Here is a 25,368-nt window from a genome sequence, read left to right as displayed (position 1 = left end):
AATACAGTACTGAAATATTGTGTTCCAGTCCATCTATAATGTAACTTCCTTTTCCGTTATCGCCATACATAGACGGTACTGACTTACTACCTAAGTATCCAAAAATCAATCAGAATCTGCCATTGGCCGAATGGATAGTAAAAATTAACCAGAGTTCGAAAATGATATGAAACCTTTTCAAACATTTATAAGTTGGGTACCTATTATAATTCATTACGTGATATTGTATGAGGTTTAGTCATGAACTGGTATGGAATTGAGGGTTGTACATTGTATTTAACGTGGGTTGGTCTGTTTACAGATGTATTCGGCGAGAGCTAAGATTGTGAAACCTCAAGGCGAGAAGCCTGATGAATTTGAATCGTCCATCTCACAGGTAAGACGGTATTTGCCTTGATTTAATGTTGTTTTTGTGAGAAATGCATTTTTTCTGGTTCGATTTTGAGACATTTTGTACCTTAATAAATCAGCCTCTCATGTACATGCTGTACATGTTTTTCTTTAACTAACACTAGTTTTGTATGTGGTATTTGACTAGTAAGACGGTATTTGACTCATAATGTTGTTTGTTTGAGAAATGCATTTTTTTCTGGTTCGAATTTGAGACATTTTGTACCTTAATAAATCAGCCTCTCATGTGCTGTACATAATTTTCTTTAACTCACACTAGTTTTGTTTGTGGTTTTTGCTTAGTCCAATTCATTGTATGTTGACAGATTCTTTTATGAATTTTGATATGGTAAATCCTTCATTTACAAATTGTTATGTACCAAAAGTGGGTTGTTATTCTGATCAGGATTTTGGGTTAAAGCATATTGCTTCAATAAAATATCTTGAAAACAAGAAATATTACAAGATAATGTTATTTTTCATTAGTTCTGTACACTAAAATAAGATATCCAACAAATAATTATGATCATAATATAATATATAATAATTTCATGCTGTCAAAACCAAACGATATATAAACATGGAGGGCACCTGCAAGGTAGCCACAATAATGCGCGTTTAGAGAACTTAACATTTGGAAATTCATTTTGTTCCCTACACGCTACAAGTCAACTGAGCCGTACCAATGTAAAATATAATCTTCAACTGTTACTCCACAATACTTGGAACACTTCTTTGTTAAATTAAAACACAAATGTTACACTTAAATTATTTAAGCCAATACCTTTTTCTTATTACACTAAGTGTTTTATGAAACACAAATAATTAGTTTGGTTTAGATCGACTTCTGTCAATAAAGTATCGCCATTTTGAAACCATCTAGTAGGTGCCTGATATCTTTCCGCTCAATATACTAGGGCTGTAACGAGTACCCGAGTAATCGCGAGTCAAAGCAGTGATAATTCTAGTAAGCGATTTCCGCGATTTCTCGCATAAAAATCACTGAAATCGCATAATTGTGAGGTATTCTCGCACTTGATCGCAGTTTGTGTATTTTGTGCCTTTTTCCCCTTTTGTTGTTTTACAAATAAAGCATCGTAGTCGCCGATGGCTTCTCATTTACAGTCTTTGAATTACTGACGAACTGTCTCCCCTACTTTGAATGCATTTGTCTTATCAAATGTTTCGATCGATATCGTCCACGCACTTGTTTTCAAGCATTTTGGCGACCCGGAATAATTTTGTTTATGCGGGTTACCACTGCATTGTAAAGGCGTCTACAATATCGGAAGTGTCAAAATGTCAAATCAGAAAACGTTGTTTGCATTCCTTGAAATAAAGATCAAAATAATTTAACAAACTTCAGATGAAGACAACATTGGAAAGCCTTCATCTCCCTAAAAAAAGTCGGGCATCTTTCAGCTAAAATGGTTAAATCCTATTTTTTTCTCAAGTATGATGAGTATGAATGTTCATGTTGTCTGAACTGTTAACAAGTGTTCCCTTCAAACAAGTGTACATATTATATCTATATATCTATTTATTGTAAATTTGTAAATATATTGATATTTATGCATATATTGTTATGCATTGTTTTATCACTGCGTTATCCATGTTTGATAAAAAATCTCACTGAAATTAAAATTCTCTCAACAATTTTGGACAAATGGGAGCAATTTCTCATTGAAAATTTGACATAGAATTATCCCTGCAAAGCAAAATATTCGACACAAATACTCGCCAGTGCTGAGATCGCTGGATCGCGATTCAAGTGCAAAATTTAATAAAAGAAAAAAAAAAAAATGATTTAATTCAATTCCAGCAAATATTACATGGTTGTTTTTAAAAAATATATAATGCATTGTTTATCTGAAATGTCCGAAATACGTTACACTGACGCAACCGGAAGTTAATTCATACAGACCTAGCATTCAATTCAGTGTGCGGTTTTCGAATAGAATGCTTCTTGTCAAGGTTTTAAGGAAATATAATGTTTTAAAAAGAATACAAATATAGAAATAAGAAATAAAAAGTCAAAGAGCATTAAAGAAATTATAAAAAAAGATCTACAATAATAAAATAAAATGCGAAACTTATGTACAGCTATCATTTATTTTCTTCTGCAATTCAATGTCAACATGGCATCTCCGTTAACAAAAACATAAAATCCATATAGAAATGACCCAGATTCCTATTCTTCTAAAATCTGGAAATATTTCGGGTTTGAATTAAAGGATGACAACAAATGAAAACTAAACAAAAAAGAAGCATTTGTTATACTTTTATAATTCATTTACTTTCAAAATATGTACTGCTTTATAATCAAGTTAATCGTGAATTGATTTGTGGATCGCATGTCAAAGATTGTGTTTCAAATCAGATCACCTTTTGCCAGGCTATTCACAGCCCTACAATATACTTAGCGTTGGGATCTGTCAGTCTTGGCTGGGAAAATAACCTGTGTGATATGGAGTCGCCAAATAAAAAATCGTCAAAACTCTGAAGCGGCTGTTTGTATGGACTAACCTGCAAGGCTGCAATTCAGTTTTACAACAATGTGAACACCTCGGAAATGGCCAAGTTGTAATGATTGTATTTATGAGGTTAAAACGAGTGGAATACTTGTTGTCTGTGTCAATCAAGTTTCGTTTTATTGGTAAGGTAAATCCTGTGTTTTAATTTAAAGCTTGTTTTGTGCAAAATATATTTCCACTTACATGGTAAAATATGAATATAAACCTTATTATCTATTTCAAACATAATCTAAACAAATACAATTTCAATATTTTGCAAAAAACAGGCAAAACCCCGTTTTTGCGCAAACCCGTTAAGACTTTAGGGATTAGAATCCCGTATAACACATCTACTATATTAGACTAGTGTGTGCCAAGTTTAAACAGAAAATGTATACTCATAAAAAGCATTTTTAGGCACTGGACTGCATTAAAATGACTGGTATTTTCCGAAGGCTTTTTGGGACTGGCTAATGGAGAGGGTATGGGAGGGGTGTCCTTGTCCTTACATCGAGATTTTTTTATAATTGTAGTGCAAATGGTAATGGTGCGATTTTCTACATTCTTAGCTGAACTAACTTGCTACATAGATCAACTGTTAGTTGAAAACGAAGTTTGAAGAGGGTATATTGGAGTCACCCTGTGGTCGGTTCATTGCAATTTACCTTGTCCGGAGCATAACTTAAAAAACTACTGGATAGAATTGGATTAAACTTCAATCAATGGTAGAGCATAATGAGAGGAAGTGCAGTGTACAATAACCATAACTCTATTCTTGCTTATTACTGAGTTATTGCTCTTTGTTACTCTTTTTTTTGTCCTGAGTATAACTTGAAAAGTACTGGATGGAATTCATTGGAACTTCATACAATGGTAAAGCACAATGAGAGGAAGTGCAGTGCAAAAGAACCATAACTCTATTTTAGCTAATTACAATGACGATAGTCCATAAAATAAAGTTGTCATTAATAGGTTGGCTTTCCAAATAGTTGACTGTAATTTCATATCAGGGCGGCGTTCGGGGGTATTAATCACCTTCAATGATAGCTCTAGTTTTTATTTTTTTGTATCACTCAGAAGATTTTTTTGCTGAACAATTTCGCATGGGAGTGAGTATTTTATGTGTATATTGACACCGATGAGGTACCAAGTGGAATGGGTAAAACGCGGTTCCCCGGCGTCTGCCGTCTTTGTACATAAAATGCAGGGATCATGTAAACCATGCGATTGTAAATAATGATTATGTGCAATAAAGTTATAAATCGAACGCTCATTAATTCAGAAAGGTGACTATCATTGTAGGGAAAATGTCTCATACTCAATTATATAACAGCGACAATATCGCGAGCTTCACGTTCATACCAGCTGACTAAACGTGCACTCGCGTGCATGTATTTGCTTAACCCTTCAGCACATAGGCAAGTGGCCAGATTACACCTCCCTGATAAGCAGTTCATATCTGTATACGCATTTTAGGGGTATTGAATAAGTGCAGATTTATACAGCAGTATGACTTAAGATCGATATTACTTCCAATAATTGTGGCCAAGTCTTTTATGTGAATACATTTTTACAGATAATTAAATTATCTAATAAATGGTGTCAATGATGAAATATTAAATTATTTAATTTCATCTGTGAATACATTTTCAAGATGGAATTGTAACATTTCTTTCAATGTCATAATTTCATTAAATTAAAGGGTAAAAAAATGCTGGGGTGGATCTAAATTTTATTACCACTATCATAAAAAAGGCCCAACTGGATTAAAAAGCCGACAAGTGATGTTCTAGTATATAATACACAGAAATATGGCAGGAATATCCTGTGTCATACAGGAGATTGATCGGTCAAGGGGGTCTGTTTAACTTTATTACCCCCTCATAAAATTGCTTACAACAAGAAAGCTGATGAATGATATTTTTAGTATGAATAATGCATCTAGATGATTCAAACGCTTACAATTTTTGCAAATGTATTTACTGTACCTGACCTATATTACGGCTGGAACCATGCAACATGTATCAGCTTCACAGCTAATTTACTCATTATTTTCTCAGCTACTTTTTTTTTTCTATGTTTTGTAATCAACATATTATCTTAAAATAATTATAATCTTTATTTATTTTCATGCTAAATTGAGCTGACATATATGATGATTTACGCATCAATGAATTTGGGGGATTTTCCATACAGCAGTCGGCCTGGTGGTCTTTATTACACCACAATGGAATATCACACCTATGATTGGCAGTATAAATAATTATCTTCTAATTTTATGAGATGATATTTTCAAGGGAAATTCAATACCCATATGGCTATGCTTTACTTTTATAAACATAGGGATATTTTTTACAAAAGGAAAGATGCAAAATTGAAATATTAAAATGACCCTTTTGAAATATGCGGGCAATGCGTTTACATCCAGTAGTCGATAGTCGGCCATATGCGTTAACATCAGTTTAATATTGGGCAATGTCCGGCAATCTCGTTTAAAGGGTTAAGTCAAATGAGTTAAAAATGATAATGCTTTAAAATTAAAATAAAATTTTTTACATCAACCTTACGATGTTTACGGAAGTAATTTTACCAAACCAAAATTCAATAAGTGTTTTCTTCACAGGCTCTCCTGGAGTTGGAGATGAACAGCGATTTGAAAGCCCAGCTCCGTGAACTCTACATCACAGCTGCCAAGGTAAAAAAACAAGTACATGGATTCTTAATCTTCATTTGATTTAAAAGAAAATGGTCCCAAAGTCACCATTGTTTGCAATCTTTCAGCCTCGCTTTTTATGCCTCCCAAAGGGCGGCATTAAGTTATCAGACTGTTCATCCCTATGGTTACTTATCAAAACCTGCAAATGCTGAGGCAGTTTGGTCATGACCAGTTGATGAAACTTTTTGAAATTTTGAGGTCAATGGTGACCTCGATGCAAAAACTTTTCTGGTCAATAACTGAGGAAGGCTGGGGCCCTGTGACCTTAATTTGATAGGCAGGCTTAAGATATCAACTTCAAACTTCATGAAACTTGTTCACAGTAACAATGTTCTGTTTTATGAAGTGTTATATACTGTAACTCCCAACTTATATATTGTAAGAGGTATGGCCCTTTGTACCTTATTGAACAATACATATTTATGTTTTAATCTGCCTTTTTAAAAATGGAAATAATTAATAGTTTCACATGCAGTGTGCAGACGGGAGGTGTCCAGTATAATATCCGATCAATGACTTTATAACCCTTTGTTCGATCAGGTGAGCTGTATAGGGCCATCTTGGCCGTCTTGTTATATAAATATTAACTGTTGAGATAATTATATGATACTCAAGTTTCTTTCTTGTGTAGATAGTTGATATTATTGTGAAGCTTAAACACTGGTATTCCTTTTGGCATTATTGGTGACAGCGGCATCAGGAAAACCTTGATCTGCAGACAATAACTTAGTGTTATTTTCTTAAATTCTAGTGTTTTACCATGACGTTTACATTTCATTATGATTTTCTGTCATAGAAATTCATTCATTGATAATGAAATGTGTTACCATAAATGTCTATGTATAGAACTCATCTATAAATAGGATGCAGGCAAAAAGAAACACAGTTGAACACCGTTTATCAGAAATTGTAGGGACCCAAAAATTATTTTGAAATAGTGATATTTCGGATTAACAATTTTCATTCATTGGCGAATTATAGAGGACGTAAAATATTAAGGCGCAACTATTGCAAAGTTCGTTACACATAACCAATACGATACATCCGGTTTGAGTGTTCTTTCATATACATGTTTGTTGAATAATTGTTTAATAATTGACAATCTATTCTTATACTTCTTTATCAAAACAACATTAAACACCCTTCCCTTTTATTACCGATCCTGATATCCTCCCGGGTTTGTTGCCGGGCCCACCTCTGGATTTTTCGGTTGTGGGTCGAGTGAGCAATGAGGCGATCGAACCTGATGAGATAGAATTTTTGGATGATATTCAGGTTGTGTTAACCGGCAATTATATAAACATTATGTCACCCAAGTGAAACGCTCATTTTCTGAACTCAATATTTGTAACATTCGCATGCTCAATGTCATTCTTTAACGGGTGCTTTCGCAAAATTCTGCGAGTGGCTTTTTCTAGACCACAAAATGTTTAAAGGAAAGTAGAATAAATATGAACTTAATTCCGCTGCGTAGTCGAGTGTAAACAGCCTATAAGTGGCATGTTTACACTACCAGTATAAAAAAGACACTACGGAGTCGCGCTCTAGTAAGTTTTCAAAAATATAACAAATACGGAAAAGGCCAAGTTTTATCTCAAATTTTTCCGAGGCGTGCATAATACAAAGTGAATACAAATGACGTAATCACCGCGTACTATATGTAAACCCCATCAACCTTTGATATATTTCCGCCGAACTGCCAAAGTGAATAGACTTCGTCGATCGATATATTTCATGGTCCAGAGCATCCTCGCTAGATTTATTTTACTGTTTCTTTCATTTATTTTAAATTTATAATGTTATTGCTTTTAATACTTATAGACTTAATGAAATCTGTACCGTGCTTGCCGAATGGATATTACCCGATGGCAAGGGTAAATATACAAAGTGAACAATGTCAAATTATTGGACAGCTTTGTAATCAAAAAGCGTCTAGCATCTGATGAGTCTTTCCGTACTCCCCAAAAAGAAAAAGCCATCAACAAGGTCTAGTAGTTGAGTTACTCAAGATTGATACGTTTTAATATTCATAATTTGTCTTAGGTGTAAATTTCTACTTAAATTAGACAATATTATAAGGGAATAAAGCAAATAATAAAATTGCAAGTTGATTTTTCATTTTGCGAGTTGCCTCAAAAAGCACTCGTAAAATTTTGCGAGTGCTCCTCGAAGTTAAATTCGAACCCTGAAATAAGGATTGATAATTAGGTGTGAAGTACCAAATCGGGACCGAAATTTTTACTTCCAAATAGTGATTATTTAAGACTAGCATTTTCAGATTAAAGATTAACATTTTAGTTAAATGAAGAAGGAATAAAATCGGGACTGAAAAATACTTTCAAATAGCGATGTTCGGAATAGCTGTGCTGTATGTGAAAAATTTAAAATTGAGGAAAAAATCTTAAAATTATTAAATCAGATAGCAACGATGTTTGTTTACAGTGCCATTTTTTATGTATCATGAAAACCGCATTGGTAAACCATGTGATATTAAACACACAAGCAAGGTATGTTTCTTTGTTTATGAACATGTCAACACCTTTACCCAAAAGAATGTAGCAAAGTGCAAAAAACAAAACCTTTCGTCGTATCAGTGTGTACTATTGATATTATACTCGTGCATTGAGAACAGCATTGACTTTGCACAATGATGCTACCGTACTTCACAGTATGCATGTTTATTTTAATACAGAATGATATTACATTAATTCTTCAAATTTTAAAAAATATGAAATATAAAGATTTTTTATAAAACTGGGTATTTTTATCTTGTCATATCCTGATTTTCCACTGCCAATATATATCTTGAGGGGATGCGAGTGTGAGTTGCGTCTCCTTGAAATAAAGTAAACAAATCAGTTTTCCCCATTGATACATCTGCAGCCAAATAATGGCCTGAAATTGCCTTCGAAAGATTTGTCAGAAGCTTAATACCGTTGATAATACGCATGCATTGTTTTCCTGGTAATTCTAGGGGGAAAAGTGTCCTATACACAGACATTTACGATAGTTGTGATTAAAGTCTGTCCATAATTCCATTCTGTCACCAGGAAATCGATGTTGCGGGCAAGAAGGCCATCATGATATTTGTGCCAGTGCCCCAGTTAAAGAGCTACCAGAAGATCCAGACTCGCCTCGTCCGAGAGCTTGAGAAGAAATTCAGTGGCAAACATGTGGTATTCATTGCACAGGTATTGATCAAATTATGTTTATGGAAAAAAAATGAAGACTTCATTAGTGCTTCAATATTTTTTTTATTACATTAATTTAACCACAAAATATTTGATGTGTGATGAACATACAAAGACAAGCATATAACTGATCTCCTATGTTGACATCTTGTTCTGAATTTCACATTTCAAATGTTTTTCTTATTAGTAAGTCTTAATGTGTATTTGTCTCTCAGGTATTGAGTTTCCAACGGAGGTTTACTTTTAAAGGTTTCTCTTTTCAACAGTCTGTACGAAAGTCATTATCACATTGCAGGACACGAGGTCCTGCAATACAGTTTACATTGCAGGACCGATAATTTTATGTACATTTAGTGTAAGCCAGGGCTTTCAACAGCGTCTAAAACCCAAGACTGAGATCTATTGTTCAAGAGTCAAAATCTGATCTTCAAGGGACAATGGCCGTTTTTTTTCTAATTTTTTGGTCTTTCTTCAGGGCTCAACCTACCAGGAGACTTAGGCGATTAAGTCGCCCTGCCCGCTGCAACTTCGCTATTTTCTAAGATCAAAGCGAAGTCAACTTCGCCGACTTTTTCAAAGATCAAAAAGTCGATATCGCTAAGAACTAACGCTTGTCAAAACAGCAACTCCGCCTCCGGCCTGTCAGCTCGATTGACAAACAGCCAATCGCGTTAAACCTAGTAAATATGCTCCATTGACTTCGGCCAATGAGAACGCTTGTTTTATTCAATCGAGCCACGTGTTTGCACCATTGACTTTGTGTACATGCGCTACGTCATTGATGTAATAAAATTGTAAGGGATTAATATTTACACTTGCCGATGTTTGTAAATGTCAATTAGTGCCAATTAGGATTTATACTTTATGACAATAACGGTTTAAACGATGTGCACTGATGACAAATGAACTCAATTGGGGGTGATTCCCGCGAATTTAGCGAGAAGGGCAAGTGCGAATCACAGATCGAGGTTTGTTGTTTTTTATTTCAGAAATGCTTCCATTGTTATTTTTTCTTCGAACGGTTCACATCAATATTCTATATATGAGATATTTTGCATTCTGTTTAATAGTAATCATGCTTTCTACGTGGCTTCTGCGGGATTCCCCAGGCCTGAAACGTAAAGCTGACGATGTTGATAGTGATAACATGATCGACAGTTCAAATAAGAAATCATTCAAAAAGTCAAATTATCAAAATAATTTCAGTTGGTACAAACAAGATGCAGATAAAAAATGGCACTGCGAAATTTGTAGATGTGCTAAGTTGGACAACACCTACGCTCTTGGACATAACCAACCAGCAAAAACAACCAATCATCAGAGACATGGCTTGTGTAAGTATTTATTAAAACAATAGAAGCATTGGTTAGTCCGCAGATAAATCAATTCAAAGTGGTATTAATTTTAAGGTGTCTGGCTTAATATATATTTTAAAACATGTTGTAATATATGCCCAAATTATTTTAAATGACAGCTGAAAATGATGAGATACTGTGAAATATTTTAAAGAAATATTTTGTGTATTTTCAGCAAATCAGCACAAGGCCGCATTGGAGAAGACAGTTCTGCGTTCCCAGGAACCCATGAAGAAAATCGTACTGGCCAAACTGTCCAAGGATGACGAGTTTGGGGTCAAGCTCCTTAAGACTGCCTACCACCTGGCCAAGCGGGAGCACCCCAAGGAGGAATTTCAGTACCACCTATAGCTTGCCGGGGCCATAGGTGCTGATCTCAGCCATCTCATGAATGGGCCCTCACCCTCTTACACATCAAAAAAGAGTGTTACTGAGTTACAAGATGCCATCAGTGTTATCATACTTGAGGACAAAATTAAGTGCATAAAGAACTCTTAAGAGTATTTTCAATTGATGTCATGTTGTTTGATTTCAGCTAGTTTTGTTTGTATTTATTGGCTTATTTTATTTATTTATCATGTATTTAAATTCTGATAAATATTTATGCGTGCATGATAGGGCCTAAAAAAAAAAATTGTTTGGTTAGGGTTACATCCTTTTCAAAAATAGGTAGGGTAGGTAGGCTTTTTATTTTATTTTTTTTATTTTTTTTATTAGGCTTTATATGAGAATATCATTTTCATCATTTGAGAATGGTGTTAAAGCAATCTTCTGTATAAGCATTTAAGGTTTAAACTTCATATTGAAAAGCAATTAAAAAAAAAAACGATATTTTTTTTTTTTTTTTAGTGTTTCATATTTTTTTCAAACTGACTATAAAAACGGTAGGGTCGGCGCCTATTCCGTAGGTAGGGTCGGGTAACCCGAACCAAATGTATTTTTTTTTTAGGCCTAGGTTTGCATGTAATAAAATGTTTGAAACTTGACTTTTTTTTAAAAGTATATACAACAATTTAATTCCAACTAAAAACAACCAGTATGACTATTTTAAAACAATTTAAACACCTATTTAAATGCATAGAAAAGTTGTCAAGGACACACCAGAACCCACCATTTGACATTTAAAATCTCAAAATTTTCCGACCTGCAAGAGACCCCCTCATGCACCCTCCACTGTTCTCACTTCTCCCTAAAATTTCTGTCTAGGATGAGCCCTGTTCTTCATAAATAATAGTTCTCGTCTGTCATAAATTAAGATGGCATTGCAAGGTACATGATTATCTATACTTTGTTTATTAGTTCCCAAAACTTAAATAAAAAAATTCCAATTTCCAGCTTTATAAAGATCAGCTGTATTAATCCACTTCATTCTAGTATTAATCCACTTCATTCTAGAAAAATCTCAAGTAAGAAGACAATTGTTCAATATAACTTAATAGAATACCTTGTCTTATTTCCTTCTCTTAGGTGGTTAAAAAATTCCCAGAGTCAAGACTTGGAAAAATATGTTCTGACTCTTATTAACGAATTATTTATTAAATTTATGTTCAGTGAAACAGGAATTATGCATGTACTATATGTTATGTTACCCTGTGCATCCTTGTCAGAATCCTATGTGCACAAGCATTTAATTAAGTGCAACAACATTTTTCTCACTTTCGCTTTCAGTTTCACTTTCCTGTTTTTCATTTTTAGCTCTACTGGCCAAAGGCCAGAAGATCTTGTGCGATGGTAATGTGTACGTAGTAAGTGCATCTGTGCGGCTGTAAACAACATGTTAACACGATGCAGCCTTCAGTTTTGATTTTATCTTGATGAAACTTGTACCTAATCTACATATCCTTAACCCTTTCCCTCATGTCAAATCAGCCATATTAGGCCTGCCACTGCATGGCTTATCAGTACATTGATAACCAGTAGCCAATAGATAATAAGCCCCTATAAGTACCCCTACTGCATAGGAGATTATTGGAGAATATTGAAAAATTGCCCCCTATGCATTTCTAACTTACTTTTCTAGTATTTCTTTTGGTTTAATCAATTATAGTTCAATATAAAGTTTGTAGGTAAATGAATTTCCAATCCAGTGGTATAATTTTTATTCTGTTGTCTAAATTATTTGGTTGAATATTTAAAGAGAAACACAACTCCTGTGAAAAATTGAAGATGTTTCAATTGATTTCATATTATACTATATTTCCATTGACACCTATGCATAACAACTTTAATATTTTGTAGTATTTCTTTTGATTAAAATGATGTTAGAAATTCAAATAATGAATATAGTATTTGTAGTGTATTAAATTTCGAATCTAGTGATCATAGTTTAATCTAAAAAGGTTTTGACAATAAACAAATATTCAAATCACAGAAATCATGCATTGTTAAAAAATAAACACAATTTAATTGGGCAAACAACAAATGTTATTTCAGATTCATTGTTCTCATAAATAAAATTTGCATGTCCGTTGTTTTGAAATGAATTGAATAAAATAATTGTAAATATCAAAATAAAAGTCTGGGTCTGCTACTGGCACAGTTTTAAAAACTTTGGGAACGTACTAGATGTTGCCCTCAACAAGCCGAACAACTCGAATTTTTAATAGTCAGAATCCCTATTTAAATTAAATTTAGTGATTCCGTAATCATATCATAATTAAAATCTGTCAACACAAGGCAATAAATCAAGGTCTAAAATGCATGCACAATTACGACAACATTCTTGTGTATTTTTCGAGATCGAGAGAACACGTGTTTTAACAGCTGTCAAACTGGGTCATATCACATATAATTTTATTATTATCCGTGTATTCACAACAAAAGACTAACTTTGATTAACAGACGTAAGGGGACATTTTTATTACCGGATTAACATTCCATTTTTGGAAACAGAAGTGACAAATGACATGTGTTTATTCAAGCCAGACTCTTGTTTACTACATCGTAAATCAGCCATTTTGACACATTTCTAAACCATGACAGGTGACGTCATTAGAGCGTGATCAATAGGATATATTTATATGATATTAATTATTGGTAGTTTTGAATAGCTAGTGACGTGTATGGGTATTTTCCATTAGAAAAACGAGACAAGCACGCGTTAAGCATGCGCTGTGAACTTTAAAGGCGTGTTTGACCTCTGTCTCTTTTAGTCGCGATTTTCCAAAAATCTTGAATAGTAACATCATCTTTTTTCATTATTTATATAATTATCGATGTTTATATTACACAAAAATGCATTTGTTGCGAAAAAATAAGCAACAGTTATGTTAATAAATGACCGTAAATAAGCATGGCACATTTTGGAACAATCATGCGGGAATCGATAGAGGGACATTTTGGAACAATCATGCGGTAATCGATAAAGGGACAATTTGGAACAATCATGCGGGAATAGATAAAGGGGCAATTTGGCACAATCATGCGGGAAAGGGTTAAGAGCTTGGTTCCTTTTGAAAACCAGCCAGATCCATGCTTGCCTAGATTATGGGCCTTGATAGTATTAAAAAATCAGTGTGTCAGTAAACAATTCCTCGTTAACACGATACAGCTTTCAGTTTTGATTGTATCTTGATGGAACCTGTACAGTAAGTCAATATCCATTAGAGCTGGGTTCTTTGAAAACCAGCCAGATCCGCCCATGCATGCCTAGATTATGGGCCTTGATAAGATAAAAAATCATGTAAACAATTGCTCGTTAACACGATACAGCCTTCAGTTTTGATTGTACCTCGATGAAACTTGTACAGTATCTACATATCCATAAGAGCTTGGTTCCTTTTGAAAATCAGCCAGATCCGCCCATGCATGCCTAGATTATGGGCCTTGAAATGATAAGATTATGGGCCTTGATAGTATAAAAAAATGCTATTATGGGTAATAAAATTAATGCTTGCGAACATGATACAGTCTTCAGTTTTGAGTATTCAGATACCCACCCATAAGGGGTTGGTTCTTTTCAAAAACAGTGATGTTGACCACAAACCCAGCCAGTAGAGCATAGGCCATTTTGAGCCTCTTGTTTCCGGAAGTAATCAAGTATTGAACGTTCCTATTGTCAATATTGATTCTATTTTTCATTAATGGCTTAACAATAAAGCTATTTTGCCATAGAACTTTACTGTATACTGACAACGATTTACGCAGTTCTCCTTTCACTTTCATTAAAATTGACATGAAGTAAGCGTGCACCTTTTTCCCGCGCTTTTTAGATCATGTGCTACATAAAATGTTTATTGTTCTGTTACACATTATTTTGAGTAAGACCAGATTTAAAAAAAAAACTAAAACAAAGTATTGTTAGGCATGGTAACGTTGTTCTTCAAGTCATCGTACTTAGGGAAAAGGCCAAAGGTATCCTTTATTTTGCATAATGGGCGGAGTTACTATGTCATTGAGTTTGAGTGCTGCTAATTGACATGGTTACCAGTCAGATTCCATGGTCGATCATCACTTGTCACTTCGAGTGTTAATTGCTCTTGACTTTAATCAATTAAAAAAAACATTCAGATCATGCCTTGTGGCTCCTTTGAAATGATGCCGACACTTGCACTGAAATTCTCCTGAGTGAAAACTGACACATAGTACAAATTTATGATGCGTCGATTTCGGGGCATATACCAAACAAGTTTTGTGCAAACCGAAGCGCTCGGGTCAATTAAAAGCCCTGACTAAGTTGGTTCGATAAACAAAGGTTAGTTAATTAAATTAACAAGATTCACTGTTGACACATATTTATAAAATAATTGATTTTCCCCGAACATTATTGCCGGACATGCGGGCCTACAATAAACATGCGATTGCCGGACCTCATCATTTATTATCGGCGGGAGCCGAGGTCCGACGAACTTTCGTACAGACTGTTTCAAAGATCATGAAAATAATGAGACAAAATTGAATTCTTAATTTCATGGGTGCATGCTTTAGGAATAGTGCCACTGGGAAAAATGCAGGTACTAAGTGCATATAGGGATTACAGAGTGTGCACATGGAGTCATGGAATAACAGCCTTAAGAGTTTTGCATGAGAAAATGAAATAAGTTAGTTTATTTATATAGAGGATAATTTTAGGTTTGTACCAAAAAAAGTATTATAATGATAAAAAACAAAACAATGAGCATATGTCTGACCAAATCTCTTAAAAATCAATATTCTGCACATAATAAACAGTGATACAAGATAATTGTGTTTTTGGAAATGTTTACCGAAATAAAAACCAGCCTCAACATGACAGCAATGGATTGATATTGGAAAATAAAAGTTGATGTTGCATATTTTCAGAGAAGAATTCTGCCGAAACCAACCAGAAAGACCAAGAGAAAACAGAAGCAGAAGAGACCACGAAGGTAGGCGAGGAAACTGAATGCATGGGTCTTAAACTTAATAACTGTAACAGTGAATATTTTATATAGCATATTTAAATTTATAAGTGTATGTATGGATACATTAATATTGCCCAATTACAATGAGGTTGAGGTTCTCATGGGCTTTCGAAATTGTCACCAAGAAGCATTATTTTTCATCTTTATGTGGCCCAATAAAGTAAACAATCTGAACAAAGAAATTTGTGTAATCCAGCCGTACTCTGACGTCTGTCCATGAATCTATCCTGGACGACCTGTGTTTCCCTTCTGAGATTGTTGGCAAGCGGATCCGGATCAAGCTGGATGGATCCCGTCTTATCAAGGTCCACCTTGAGAAAACCCAACAAACAAACATTGAGCATAAGGTAAACACACACTGGGGAAAATTTCTGGGTTTAGAGTTATCAGGTATTCCATCTACACATTCCATCTACACGCTTTTCAGCTTTCAAATAATGTAGGGGTTTAAAATCAGGATTGAGAGCTTTTAACTTCAGACTATTGTACAGGTGTTTTTTTGCTCAGACATTCGCATCAAAATCAGTAGGAAGTACGTTGAAATGATTATAAACTGTTTCAAAAAGGGTGTTCACCAGGCATCTAGATAGTCAATGATAGATAAAATGCCTCCAGTTTCTCTCACAAAGAAATATAATGTGCAGCAAAATATGGCAAAATAGCTGATATAGCCAATATTCATGTATTTAACTTGCGTATGTATACACAATATTGTATAAGAGATTGTTGTGTAAAACCCTTGTTGGTATTTCAAAGAAAATACAATTTTTATTTATTTTCAAAAACAGTGTCTACCAAATTACGAAATTATGATTTTTGGGGAATATGTGTTATCTTCATTTTTGACAGATCTCACAAGAGGTTTGGATATTTTGACAATATTTCAAATTTGAACATGTATGTTAATGAAATGATGAATCATTTTTGACAAGCATATATCTGAAAATTATGTCGATAACTGATTCTGATCACTCTCCGTGTCATTTCATACTTAAATATTTTAACTGCATATTTTGAATTTGAAGATGTATGTATATGAAATGATGAATCATTTTTGACAAGCATATATCTGAAAATTATGTCGATTTCTGATTCTGATCACTCCCCATGTCATTTTATATTTAAATATTTTAACTGAATATTTCAAATTTGAACATGTATGTATATGAAATGATGAATCATTTTTGACAAGCATATATCTGAAAATTATGTCGATAACTGATTCTGATCACTCTCCATGGCATTTCATACTTAAATATTTTAACTGCATATTTTAAATTTGAACATGTATGTATATGAAATGATGAATCATTTTTGACAAGCATATATCTGAAAATTATGTCGATTTCTGATTCTGATCACTCCGTGGCATTTCATATTTAAATATTTTAACTAGTGATGAAACGATAATCGAGTACAATGATAATCGAGTACAAGTGATTAAACGTCGCTGACAATGCTTTGTTGGCGACAATTGATAGTGGTTGCCCAAAATCGATGTCGCTAATGCTACTTCCGGTAACTACGTATTTTTTGTTGTGGTAAATGTCCAGTTAATGTCAATTTTTCTTTCCGGTAAATTTTCGTTGAAGGCATTTTAATGTGGGAGGTCACTCTCTTACACAAATGCGGTGCATGTAAAATCTCTCCCAAAATTACAAATTGTTTTTAATTGTTTATATAACAGGGATGATAAAATTCCGGATTAATCCGGAATTCCGGATTTAAGGCCTCACGGATCGATTTTGGGATATATGTAAATCCGTTGAGTTTTTTCTAGGGAGGGAGGGGTACAGGGAGCGATTCGAGCTATGTTCGAACAATATGGGTACGAAAGGTGAGTTTTCCGGAAGTGTAAATCCGGAAATTAACGAACATATTTACGTCTTGCCAATCGAGCTATATGATTGGTTAAGTAGTGTCGGGTTATTACGGAAATTACCGATCGGACTAGAAAACAGTATCCGGATGGTTCGTATCCGGATATGACAGACGACGAAGATTAATAAACAAGTATTGGAAAAACACGACCACCACCAACTTCTAAAAACATCGATTCGTCGATTAAAAGGTATATTTGCTATTTAGTTTTAAGAGAAATTCCCGAAACGTTACTTTTAAAGTTAATAGAATGTGTTAAAACTGAGAAAGGCTTTTTGCGCATGTACTGATGTAGCAATATTTCGGACATCCCGATTCGGATTTTGTTATAATAAATGATTTTTATTTTACAAATTTTATTTGGCCGATTGAAGTTTACGATGTAAACCGTTTCTTTATTGTTCTCATTATGTTTGAAGCATTGTTCTCAATAAGAAGTGGCTGTTGACCATAATGGAAGGTTCAAATAAAAATCACTATCCCCACCCCTGACACATTCAAGGTGGCTGTAACAACCATTAAGCATTAAATAAGCGAGCAGTGTTTTTATCCTTTTACCAGTTCACCAATCACTTTTTATCATGTTACCTAAATTGTGTTCTCTTTTTTACCCTAGTTCTTACTTTTCTGATGTGATTTGCCTCATCAGTGTTTTATTTTTTTCACTTACAAGCCGGTGCACACCGTTCATGTCAGTAACACTCGGAAGAGGGGTTGAAATTAAACTGAGATAGATAAATAGATAAAATTGGGTTGTTTAAAATCTAAAGAAAAAATGAATTAATATTTTGTAGTAGTAATATATATTAAGTAAGAGCAATCAGTTTATTTTCTATTTGAGACAGTTCAACAAATCTTCTTGAGGACCCAGTTTGAGTGAGATTTAATTTCTATAGTTGTAATTTGTATATCCAGGTATGTTGATGGTTCCAAAAGTCAGGGATGAACAGACACCTCAGCCAGTGCATCCGGTTGTTCCTGTCAATGACCGACAATTCAATTCAGATGCCATGATTCTTGGATTTATGGCTGAACATGACCTTCCATACCCCTGGTACCACATGTAGTGAGTTTTACATAAGACACTTGCCAAAGATACAAAAGCTCTCAGCGAATTAAAACTTCAAAGGTGTACAGCATCATATAAGATGACTTCCTGAGAGGCAAGCCATTTCAATGATGAACTTGTTGAGGAGTTAAGTGATACTCGGTGTGTGCTACTGGACACCTGTAACATCATGAGGAGAAAAAATCCGGCTTGGAGACCAGAATACGTCAACTTGTCCCTCACCTCATAGACATTGATGGTGACACAGCCCGCCATGTCCACAACGGTTACCCTGCCAAAGCATTTACAGTCCCATTTGGATATTACTTGGAATTCCGAATAATAATTAATATAATATATAATAATTAATAATATTATATTCTCATCAAATGTGCAGATAATGGAATAAATACTCTTATGTCTGATATATAAAATTTGAATAAATAACACTTTACAATAAACATTTGCAAGCTTGATATTTGATATGTTATTCATTATTATTTATCAAACATCCCACAGTATAGACTATTCATACACAGGCATTTGATCATAGCAAGTTGAGTTTTATGGGAAGTGGACAACTGAACCAAAATGTCAGGTACATGTCTTATGCCTGTGACTTAAGGTAAAAAAGTAAATTTAACTTTGTTCAAAGACAAAGGTGTTAAACTTCACTGCTAAGATTCCTGATAATTGTCCTGATTGCGGAAGTCTCCTGTTGGACATAATTATATCTACCAAACGGAAAGGTGAACTCATTGAACACTATTCTAAGACAAAAAAGGGTATTAGAAACTCTGAAATACTGAAAGCTTCGGGGGGCTTTGCCCCCCTTGTCCCCCCACCAGGGCTTTGCCCTGGACCCATCGGGGGCCTTTAGGGGCCCCCTGAACCCCACGCAGATATTTTCAGGATTGGCAACTTGGCCCTGTTATCATCCCTGTATAAATCATAAAACCTTCTTCTATAACCTGTCTCTATGGTGTAGTGGGTCTGGTCTTACCGGTGATCCGATGAATTATATTTTTAAAACCTTTTTTAGTATCGTTAGTAATTCATTAATTTACTTTTTTATGAAAGTTTTATCAAATTAATATTTTCAAATGAAATTTTCAATATAACAGTTTATTGAATGTTAAGCTTGTCCACAAATATTAAATATGCTTTTACGTGGATAATATGCTAAGATAACTTACTTGATGCGGTGTGCATCATTTTGCAATTCATGTGCAATTATTAGTATTTGTTGTGTTGTTATGTTGTTTCGTTGAGTTATAAAAGACAGAAAAAGGTTATGGAAATTTACTTACTGTTGCAAATGAAATGACTATAGCATCACACGAACTGATCTATTTAACGGTTTAACTATCTAAATAACCATGATGATACTATATATAAAGAATGTATTGCTTACTGGTATTATTAACTTTCGATTGTAGTCCGATAGTAAATCGAAATGCTTGGTCCGATTCGATTCGATTATCGATAGCAATTGGAGTCCGATTTTCAAACACTGATTTTAACTGAATATTTCAAATTTGAACTTGTATGTTTATGAAATGATGAATCATTTTTGTCAAGCATATATCTGTAAATTATGTCGATAACTGATTCTGATCAACTCAGTGGCACTCAGCACGTTCGTCACATACTGTTAAGATTACAGCAATTCTCCAAAGAATTCATAAATAATGCAAATGTGGTTTTATTGTGTCACAGGAAAAGGTGGCATATAGGCATTACTTTTGGTGTTGGCATCAGTAAAATCATGTACAGTTTATAACTAAAGTATGTATTACTCAATTATAATGAAACTTGTGACGGTGTTTGTGATAATAATGTCTCTGATCATGGGGTAAATTGCATTATTGACTCCAGAGTAATGCCCCTTTTGCTTTAAAAAGTAGTTTTGTCTTGTGCAGACAATACCCTAATCAGTGGTTGAGAGTAACTATATTTACGAGGGATCCTGAAGTAACAACGGGTTGAACTCAACTGTCACCAGGCATTGAAATACGAGTTAGTATGGGATTGTCTTTACAAAGAATTTCACAGAACTTAGGGTGTGGAAGGGCTCTAAATTTTTTTAGTTGAGCATTTTAAAAGTGTATATATATATATATATATATATAAAGCAACTTAAGCATTAAAAAAATCACATACACTTAGAATCCTTATTATAACATGAATGCTATGAGTAGGACTCCTGTGTATGGAACACATAAGAGTATGCAACAGGGTTTCAGTGTTGGCAAGGGAATTTCATCATTATTTTTTATGCTCGAAAGTTTAAATCTAGTGTATGTTAAGGAATGACGTCACCATTACGTCATATGTACATCCGTTGTGTGGAAAATTCTCAATAAAAAAAAATGTTCTTATGATTGATAGACATGTTTTCACATGCTCAATACACTGTAAATAAAAAATATCATTATTCCTGAAACTTTTATACCTTAAGTATATATTCTTGCTTAATTTATCATTTAGAGTAGGGATTAAAGCATAAACCGCTGCCCTATAGTTGAAAGGTCATTTTGGAAGAACTGTCCTGGCGGACGGTGCAATTTTTAGAGTTTGTTTTTCAAGTGGAGTGATTTTTCTTAGGAATAACTTGACCCCCCTTTTTTATTGGCTTAAAATGTAATTTAAAGCTTGTACTTTAAGAATATATGTGGTTATCATAGCCTGCATTCGCTCGAAATGCCTTCAAATGTTGTCTAAAAATTATAATTTTACATTGAATTAATAGGGAATAACAATGGTGGTGTGTAACCTTGAGCTGTTTTCTTCCAAAATATAAAGAATTAATTACAAATGAAATTCCTAGTAGAATGAAGTGTGTGCCATTATTTTATCTACAAAAAATGATACCGAAATTTGACCAGCAGAACCAGTGGTGTGCACTTTATAACCTCCAACAGCAAATAATCTCCAAAAAACCCATCTTGCTCAATTGTTAATTTATTTCTCCATAATTCAGAGTATGCAGATAAAAAGGAGCAGTTTATGTCTTATGCATGTATCTTCCTATCATGATAAAACTTCAACAATGTTTGTGGGCATAATGTCTTTGTCAAATTGGATTGTTGGGTAAATAATATCAGTTACTTAAAGGCCTGGGTAATAGTATACAGGGCTCTCACTAGGCTGAAAATTTTGGGAGAAGTGACTTCTCCCTTCAGTCAATTTAGGGAGAAGTGGGGAGACTTTAGGGAGAAGTTATACTTTTTGTAACACCTGATACAAAATCTATGCCATACCACACACCTCAGTTTATATTCACATTCAAATTGATTGCTATAACACTATATAAAATGTTCATAAAATAATGTATCATTTTTGGCTCAGCAAAAGTGTATTGGTCAGTGTCACATAGTTTATCTCCAAATAGCATCTAAAATGAAACAAAAACCAAGACAGCTAAGGATTTGAAACAATCAGAATGACCAATAAATTAACCGTCAATATAGTAGGGGGTTGAATCTTATTTTGGTACGTTCGGGATAGGGTATGAATGCCACATTCATCTATGCTGTTATTTACTTGTCTCTGGCTAATTAATTTTAAATATGCTGACATTTAAGAACCAAATGACATTTAAATCACTGTCCTTGATGAAAACTTTACCAATACATAATGGGAGGTTGAGAAATTAATCTGAAAATTGTTCTTACAAAATGGCGTATCTCGCCGATTTTTTTGACATCGTAAACAGGAGAAAAATACTGTAAGTATTAAAACTCTACATAAAGCAATTTTTTTATTTTTTTTTGTGTTAACAAATTAATTTTTTATCATGAACATTTCACTAAAACCAATCAAATATTTGGTGATACGTCATGTTATTGATATTCTTGGCGCCACCTTGCCCTGGGCCCAAGATGGCTATGACCGTCTGCTTTAAAAGCAACAATGTTTAAAATGTTTTGCATTGTTTGTTCAATACATATATCAATTACTTTTTAACTTCATTAATGCATGACACGACTTTTCATAATTATGTCGCCTTTTCTATCTCATTTTAACGAACGTATATCATTTTATCACGGTCTTCTCAATGTTCATTCTGATTGGTTAACTTTCAATAGCTCCGCCTACCGGCGATGTTTTAGTAATTGGATGACACCGCCCAATTATCGGATTAGGAGATTACCAAATTTTATAAATGGCTAATTGCGATGTCTTGACTAATGGGACAATGGCCAAATACTCCCTGATTGACAGATTTACAATGTGTTATAATTTCGGCGAAGTCAATGTCGCTTTGATGATGCAAATGGGCGAAGTCTGGGAATTTTAGGCGCCCAAGTCGCTCCCTCGCGAGAGCCCTGGTATAAAAGGCAGAGAGTCAGAAAAATGGCCACTTCACTTGACCTCACAGAGCTGTCTGCTAGTACAGACTGCCAGTACATTTTTTCAAATATTCAAATAATTAACAAACAAATATTGCTAAAATTTGCAAGACGGTTTATTGAATTTATCATACATATCTTGTGAATTTCAAGTCTCACAAACAGTTATAAATACTACTTTCAAATTATTTGTTTTCATAACTGTCAAACAAATTCAAATTTCCCAGCAATGTTGATTGACAGATCTTGAAAGTTCATGACCCTGTAACAGCCAACTGAATTTCACTACCAATTCCTGTTTACTTCAGGTTTACTATCATATTATGAGAATGTTACTGCCATATAGTGGGAAACATCCATTATCCAGCATGATATAAACTATCAAATGGCTTATTATAACACAATTCGTGGAAGTATTGGTCAAGGTATATGAGACTTTATTTATCTAATCTCAAATTCTTCTATACCACTATCAGAATCAAAAACACCACAAGGCATGTAAATGTTTACAATCAAAACTGCTGACCAGAACAGACCTCATAAACCTGATTAACCACGCTTCCTCTGCCAAATAGGCTCAATTGCTGTCCGGTAGGATATTTTGGGTCATGCACCCTGGCCTTGAGTTATGCTCCTATAACATTAAAAAATAATAAAAGTTTTCTTCTTTTGCAGATAATTTCTTTAAGTATTTATTATCCAATCATGCTAAAACTTGTTGTCTGCATTTGATCATGGAGTGAATCAACGTGATAACTCTGAGTTATGCCCATTTTAGATTTTAAAAAGGTTAATATCGCGTGCAGACAATAACTTCAGTATTTATAACCTAATCCTGTTGACTGATAGGCATACTATCTGGGTTATGTTTGAGAGTGTGATAAATCGTCTGTGAGGTTACACAATTTTCTACAATGTGCTACTTTTTCATTGAGATTTGTATATAGTTCTACTATGATGGGCATTCAAAACAGGGGACACATGTAATTCTGCAGAATTCTAGTATTTATGCCTATTGCAAGCTGTTCCAGGTCCTGGTTTTATTTTACATTCATAGCCTCGGTATCATTGATGGCTGCAGTGTTGACTTGTCTACAAAATCTCTGTATAGGTTATGCCCTTTGATAAACTTCAGAAAACAGGAGAACAGATGAGTTTTGTCTTATATTTGCAGTGCTTCCTGTTTCATTTTGTTTCATACGATAAATACTTGTAGTCTTGAAGGCCGTATATATTTTGTTTTCCTTATTTTTCAGTTGGACACATTCACTGCAGTGTACAAGAAATTGACTGGCAAAGACGTTAATTTTGAGTTTCCCGAATAGATGCTCTTATTTGTACATTCAAAATAAATTAATTGGCGAAGAACATTGTGTTATGTTATTTGGTAAGTTGGTAAATGTGAAGTTTACTTTTTAAAAAATATGTGAAATATTAAAAAAAAATTCTTAGATTACTAATGACGGGCTACTGTTACGTTGTTGGCAAACCTGTGGGCATGTTGTCGTTAAATACTGCAGCAGCTTAGAGCTACAAAAGCAGGGATATAGTTTGTCCGAAATCCAAAGGCACCATGGAACATTTGTTAATCTATAAATCCGGAAAATAAATTGGGGTGGGAGGTGACCCAAGTTACTGAGATCCTAGATGTTAACTATCAGTTAGTGCCCGGATTTCAACTAGAGCTGAGATATACACCTAGCATAATCATCTTTCATACACATTCTCATTGGTCAAATCTTTCCATCTAGTCCAATTAAATTGCTTGTTATATATTGCGAAGCCGCAACAATGGCGTCTTCTGAAAAAATGCGAAGACATAATACATCTTTTGAAGCAGAATGGCATCTGTATTAAACCGAGGAGTTGATGCTGGGGAAATCCTTTGGGTTGATTCAAATAGTAGTAACAAGTGGCATTGGCTGGAAACATTAATGAATGGGACCAGTATATCATTTTAAATCTGCGAGGTTGACATTGACTGAAAAGCAAAGTGATTGGTTTGTAATCTCTTCATCACCTACGGATCAAGCAGTATAACCGCTCTTGTTGAACACATGAACAACCAAAAACATGCAAAATTACGCAAAAAAAATTGTTTTATCAGGGTTTGCAGCATTGAAAAGGTTTTTAAATTTAAGGCTGCTGGATGAAAAGGCCTTAAATTTGCTAAAAACTTACAAGCTAATTTCAAGGTAAAATAATTCAAGAAGCTGTATTTAATACTAAGCAATGTGTAAACATTTCATTTATGTTATTGTCATCAGTTTAATAGGTGATTCTGTCCTGAAATCCCATGTAAAAACCTGAAAGGACAACTACAGGTTACTATGTCACAATAATGTGTTATTTTTAGCTCACCTGAGCACAAAGTGCTCAAGGTGACCTTTTGTGATCGGTCTATGTCCGGCATCAACAATTGGTTATAATCATCTTCTCCTAAACGGCTTGGACAATTTTGATGAAGCTTCAAAGGAATGATCCTTGGTTGGTGCTTTTTCAAAATTGTTCAAAGAAATTTATTCCATGCAGAACTCT

At 34.2% G+C, this 25,368-nt stretch overlaps 1 protein-coding gene and 1 long non-coding RNA gene across 2 annotated transcripts; both read left to right on the top strand.

Moving 5' to 3' along the window:
• On the top strand, nt 1–24,198 carry LOC128213641 (40S ribosomal protein S7-like). Its single transcript, XM_052919624.1, has 7 exons — nt 1–75; nt 302–376; nt 5,527–5,598; nt 8,670–8,810; nt 15,446–15,510; nt 15,743–15,893; nt 24,087–24,198. The coding sequence occupies exons 2-7, from the start codon at nt 302–304 to the stop codon at nt 24,153–24,155; spliced, it is 573 nt and encodes a 190-aa protein (XP_052775584.1). The 5' UTR covers nt 1–75; the 3' UTR covers nt 24,156–24,198.
• On the top strand, nt 17,312–19,770 carry LOC128213643 (uncharacterized). Its single transcript, XR_008257762.1, has 2 exons — nt 17,312–17,617; nt 18,343–19,770. It is a non-coding gene; the product is annotated as an uncharacterized LOC128213643 (long non-coding RNA).
• Nucleotides 24,199–25,368: the final 1,170 nt, after the last annotated feature.

The sequence above is a fragment of the Mya arenaria genome, chromosome 13 (assembly GCF_026914265.1).
Source record: "Mya arenaria isolate MELC-2E11 chromosome 13, ASM2691426v1".
Classification (NCBI taxonomy): Eukaryota; Metazoa; Mollusca; class Bivalvia; order Myida; family Myidae; genus Mya; species Mya arenaria.
This window is presented reverse-complemented; position numbering and strand designations above follow the sequence as displayed.